The 6,000-nt window shown below is 39.5% G+C and overlaps 1 protein-coding gene across 3 annotated transcripts in view; it reads left to right on the top strand.

The window, feature by feature from the left end:
* Positions 1-2,239: 2,239 nt before the first annotated feature.
* LOC138978085 (ephrin type-A receptor 4-like) overlaps positions 2,240-6,000 on the top strand; it is a 203,772-nt gene continuing 200,011 nt past the window's right edge. For all 3 annotated transcript variants that reach the window (XM_070350713.1, XM_070350712.1, XM_070350711.1), the window contains exon 1: positions 2,240-3,179. In XM_070350713.1, the coding sequence (XP_070206814.1) occupies positions 3,089-3,179 (91 nt within the window). In that variant the 5' untranslated portion in view covers positions 2,240-3,088. The remainder of the gene's footprint in view (positions 3,180-6,000) is intronic.

The following is a 6,000-nucleotide window of genomic DNA, read 5'->3' as shown; positions in this document are numbered from 1 at the left end:
TTCTTTATTATTTGGTAAATGTATGATACGAAATAAAATTATGATAACTGACATTAGAATACGTGTCAGTGTTAGTGCTATGATTGTGTCTCACTGTTGCTTGATGCAACAGCAGAAGTTCTGTTATGTTGGTTTTCTTGTGAGAAAAAAAATGTTTTAAATCAACAAGGTTGGTAACAGGTATAACACAATGAATCGATATGTAAGTTCACTTTGCCAAAATAACATACCACAGAATAAAAATACAAAACCTGAGTGAAATAAAATAAAGTACAATTAACAAACGTTACTCATATCACAGCAGTAAACCCACAGCAAACATTTTTCATTTTTAACTGAATATTTTCTTGAACGGCGAAGTAATGAATATGACACAAAGATATTTATTTAATCATAGTGAAGTTATAATCGCTAAATCTGTTTTTAATGTGAGTATTATAACGCTGTTGAGCATGTCTCATTATCTGAAGATATTGACTATGCCTTTCATAATCTTTGTTAAACGACTTTTCTCATTCAAGAACCCTTTTGCGTCTTTAAAAAAAAAAAAAAAAAATCTTCAGTAATTTTTGTATTTTATTCAAGAGAAAAATGCTTTGTTTTGTACGTCGCCCGGTTTGAAATTAACCTTGGCAATATCAATATGAAGCTTATATCGCGCGTATTCCGTGGGTACAGTTCTAAGCGCAGGGATTTTTTTTATTTTTTTTATTTTTTTATTTTATGCAATTTATATCGCGCACATATTCAAGGCGCAGGGATTTATTTATGCCGTGTGAGATGGAATTTCTTTTACACAATACATCACGCATTCACATCGGCCAGCAGATCGCAGCCATTTCGGCGCATATCCTACTTTTCACGGCCTATTATTCCAAGTCACACGGGTATTTTGGTGGACATTTTTATCTATGCCTATACAATTTTGCCAGGAAAGACCCTTTTGTCAATCGTGGGATCTTTAACGTGCACACCCCAATGTAGTGTACACGAAGGGACCTCGTTTTTTTGTGTCTCATCCGAAAGACTAGCACTTGAACCCACCACCTAGGTTAGGAAAGGGGGGAGACAATTGATAACGCCCTGACCCAGGGTCGAACTCGCAACCTCTCGCTTCCGAGCGCAAGTGTGTTACCACTCGGCCACCCAGTCCTGTGAAATAACGGTGCTGCTCGACATGCCGTTTTAACGCACTTGCCTAAAATATGGAATCAAGAGTAGTCAGTATAGTCGGTACCGCAAAGGCGTGAAAATCGACATGATACCCCAGAGCCATCGCGAAAAGCAAAAGGCGTCGACAGGTCCGGTAGTTTTGGGTGCGTTTCAGTACCGAACTTGCTGGCTGAATCAAAGACTTCGCTGCATTCTCATCGAACTCTAATTCGATAAATGAGTAGTAATTAAGCATAATGTATTACGATCCTCGTCAAGTTGATTTTTTTTCCTCCATGAATTTGCCATATTTTTGTCAGAAATAGAAACAGCACACTACGCTTGTCACATGTATGTGATGACGAATATATCAGTAGTCCGGAAGGTTGACAGCGAGTTAATGTGACAATAAGGTTTTTCACCCCCAGTCTTTGTTTTTTTTTCTCCCACCCCTCTCGTCACTCCTGCGTGTCTAAGGAGCAAACCGTGAGAACAAATAAAAACAATATTTGAGTCAGTCGTATGAGATTAAAGATCACTTGCTCGTTGTCTGGGGAGGAGGAGGGGAAGAGATAGGGGGAATGGGGGGGGGGGGGAGGGGTTGAATTATTAATTGCACCGGACAGATCGCGATATTCACAGGTGAAAGCAACACGCACTTGTTTTGAGGAGGAGGGCAGAGAGGGATTATACAGAGTTTTGTGGAGGTTGCTGACGTGAGTTTTCACGGCCTCGGGCATGGAAAAAGAAACACGTCACAAAGTACCAGACGTGACAGAAGTGGGCGGAGCCAAAGAAACGAAGCAAGAAATACCGTGAAGAAAACAGAGAGAGAGAGAGAGAGAGAGGAGAGAGAGAGAGAGAGAGAGAGCTAAGCTTGCGGAAGAGACTTCGGGAAAAGAGAGAGAGAGACAGAGAGAGAGAGAGAGAGAGAGAGAGAGAGAGAGAGAGAGTCATCAAGGCGACGAGTGAGCGAGCGTTGATGGGGAGGAGATAGGAGGGGCGGGCAGGCGACCCCCTTTGCCTTCGCAACTGAGCGGACCGATCAAACCTGTACGCAGAGCGTGCGAGGACACAGCACAGCGCACGCGATCACTCCACGCGGTGAGAACTGAGGAGTAGAGTAGAGAAGAGAGAAGGGAAGCTAGAAGAAGAAGAGAGAAGCAGGGGTTAGAGCCTTTCTGTGATCCTCCTCTCTATTTCTCTGTGTGCGGTTTGTGACAGTTTGGAGTCGTCGTTTCTGCTGTGTGGTTATTTTGGTGCTTACTTTCGAGCCGATGTGGATACCATAAAAAACTTAATATTTTGCTAGTGCTCTGTGTTGACTGGATTTCTTTTTTGGATGTATCGGTGTTGTGGTGACGAGCTTGTGTGTTCTGTTATCCTTTCCAATTTTGGATAAAACTACTGTGTTTATTCTGTGATTGGATTTTCCGAAAGCACGGTTTACACTGACTGAATTTGGAGTTTATATATATTATATATACGAAACAGTGAAGTCCGACGTTGGTCTTATAAAAAGTTTCGTTTTTGTTGTTGTTGTGTGAAACTTCAATTTGGGAAAAAACCTTTTCCCGTGTTTGATATGCTTCGCTGATCACACGGAGATCAAAGTGTGAAAAAACAACATATCTGCCAAAGTGCTTTTTTAGCTGTGAAAGGTCCTCGTGCAGTGCGAAGTCGTCAGCGAGTCTGGCTTTTTTTCACACCTAGCTTGGATATTACGTGAAATACAAAATCTGTGCACGGACTACACGCAACAATTTGCAGTGTGTCCAGAAGGAAATCAACAATCGCCGTTATTTATCGCGCGCGCTGGACCGTCCCGTGCTCGTCTCGCGGATCACCCGCCAGCCTGTGTTAAATATTCATGATCTGCCTCTGAGCGAACCTCTGCGCATGTGCTGCGCTGAGAACAGTGGCAGAACGTAGAATCATGGCGACCAAAGGGGCGCATGCTTGGGTATGCGCTCCCGTTTTACTTGGATTTTTACTAAACTGTGCGTCTGTGGTGGATTCTAGAGAAGGTCAGTACAGTTTTGATATCATTCTATCTTTTTCCTTCTTTTGTCTCGTTATTTGTGCTCGCTAAATCTCGGAAACTTCGCCGATATTTGCCGAAGGGGCAGTCCCTAAAGTGGTCGACTGCTACCGAACGCTAGCGAGGGTCCCACAACAAACCCGCGTGCGAAGCAAAGCTATGCCATGGAAGGTAGAGATAGCTATCGGGAGGGGTGAGGACAGGGTTGTTTTGCTTATGAGTGTATCAAACGTGAATCACATATTTTTTTCCTGGGAGTTAGGACAGGTTTTCTAGCACCGAAATCGACTTGTTTTTGGTTGCCAACTGGTCGAAAGTTGAAGCTTTTCCTGTCGTCTGCTACTAGCAGAGTTCCGTTGGACCTGATCGATACGTTTGTTTTGGTCAGCAAGTGTGACCGTTACAAGTGACCGATCCCTTGATTTTATTAATACCATTATTATATTGGTTTCTGTAGTTGTAGCAGCAGCAGCAGTGATTTTTGTCTTGGCCGTTAGCCCCAATCGTTTCTGTTGTCAGTTGCCTTGTCATTTATAAACATTGTCAGTAACCTTCATGATGTTGCCCGTAACTTTTATAATATTATCAGTTACCTTTCTAATTCCCCTGAAACGTGAGTGAACAAAAGTATTCAATCAGTTGAGGTTTTAATGTCATTAATTTTTTTAATTACTATTAGCCTATTAAATAAGTATTAGGCTATATTGTAGGGTGTCAGGTTATTGCATATTTTGTTTACCCAATATAATTATGTTATTATGATAATTATGTGATTAATAGCTTTATGAGAAGCTTCAGTAATCTGTCGTTAAAACTTAAAATCAATATTTTCTGTGTCACTTCAGAGTTGGACCAGAAATATGGTTGGGCTTTTTTTTTCCTTGTCGCCAGGTATATAATATATATTATATGTAGATATGTATTATTTTTATTTGCCTTGGTATTTTTTGCTAACGATTTATATTGACAAACAAACAAACTTCAGCATAGTACTAAATGGGTAGGCTATTTTTCATTGAAGATCAAAATGGAGAACACATTTATTAGTGCATTATTGAGGCTAAAAAGAGACTACTACTTTTCTCCTTTCCATTCTAGTCTAATTGCACCTCTAAAACAAATAAACAACACAAGGAAACAGCAGACAAATGTATACAGGTCTTTCCACAAACAAAGACAGAGAAATGACTTAATGACTACAGAATTGTTTGAATGGGGAATAATGGGAGGGTAGAAGGGAGGAAAAGAGAGGGTAATGTGTGGTGCTATAACTTGGTTAGAAGACTAATTGGTCATTATATGAGCCCTGCAAAGTGTCTGGGGTGGAGAAGATGTTGGAAGTGATTTGTTCTGTTTGGAGAGATGTGCGCTGCCTGATGGATTGAGTTGTCATCTGTTGTTGTTGTCTTGCAGTTCCATGTGGCTCTGTTCTATAATAATGATCAAACTCAAACCAAACCTGTGAGCAGAATTTAAATGGAAGGAAAAATTATGTTTCTTGTGGTGCTCTTGAAGCCTGAATTGCTTTTGCTGTAATATAACCCGCAGTCCTGTGTGGTTGTGTTCCCAAATAATGATCAAAGCTTTTGGCAGAATTCATAATATTATGGATCTTTGGATTGTGAGTCTTTATTGGAGTTGTAGTGGTGTTGAAACTAGAAATATTTTAACTGTTTTATGAAATGGCGTCGGTGTGTTTTTGTGTGTCACACGGAGAAACATGTGCCCTGGTGGTGATCAAAGTTTAGGGAAGATGTTTTTGAATGGTAGGAGAAATGTGTTTTGGTTTAAACACATTTTTATTTAAAATACATAGCATGAAACAATTGACAAAAATGCAGCTAGGACACGAACTCAAGCAAATGAATGTTTTATTTTTTATGTTAGTGATGTTGAATTGGGTTAGCTTTCAAGGACCGGAAGGGATGTCAAAGCTCCAGAAATGAAGGATCAATACGTGTGCTTGTATTTTGTTTTATTTTGTATAATGTCGGGTAGATTTGTGCTTTTACACTTGCATACTCAAGTTCAAAGAACATGCTCTGGACACCCCTCATCTTTTACTTTATTCGCTTTCAAAGCAATTAGCGCTGTTACTATGCACAAATCGGGTCAAATGAAATAAGATAAGAATAAAGTAGAGAAAATTGCAGAGCAAGAGATACATTTTTTTTTAACAGTGCTATTTCAATTTCTTTGAAATATAAAAAAATAGAACAATGAAAAGATTGTGAAATGAGTTGATCCCCTTTTGAAAAGTGAATGTGGAGGAGTAAATGATATTTAAAAAATGTTTTTTCCCTTCTCTTCTCAACATAATGCAGATAAAGAAAGACAACCTTCACTCTATTAACTTTTTGCCACTCTTGTGTTTGTCACTGTTAAAAAACCACCCCAGTAAAACAAACAAAACAGCAGCAACTGTGCAAACATTACACTTTAATCAGTTTCAATAACAAAAATGAATAAAAGGTGTGTGTGTGGCTGCCACTTTGGAATTAGATTTTGTGAAAAATATGGCCACAGGAAAACAAAACCAAAGGTAAAAACCAGAAAACAGCTTTAAAGTTACAATCTGTGGGAAAAGAATGACATTGCCAAAGCTGATAACACCACCGTCCATGTTTTGCAATTCTCTGGCTGTCCCCCTTGGGAATTTTCACAATTTCACATGCATTGTGCATACAGAAAATTACTTTTTTTCACATAATATCAAATCATATTTTATCTCATTTGTATTCTTGATGCGAACTTTCCTGAGGATAAATATAATTTGGTTCCAGAGCATTGCTTGAGGGTTAGTTTAT

Source organism: Littorina saxatilis, linkage group LG10, assembly GCF_037325665.1.
Source record: "Littorina saxatilis isolate snail1 linkage group LG10, US_GU_Lsax_2.0, whole genome shotgun sequence".
Classification (NCBI taxonomy): Eukaryota; Metazoa; Mollusca; class Gastropoda; order Littorinimorpha; family Littorinidae; genus Littorina; species Littorina saxatilis.
Note: the sequence above shows the minus strand (reverse complement) of the source record. Positions and strands in the feature narration are given on the sequence as shown.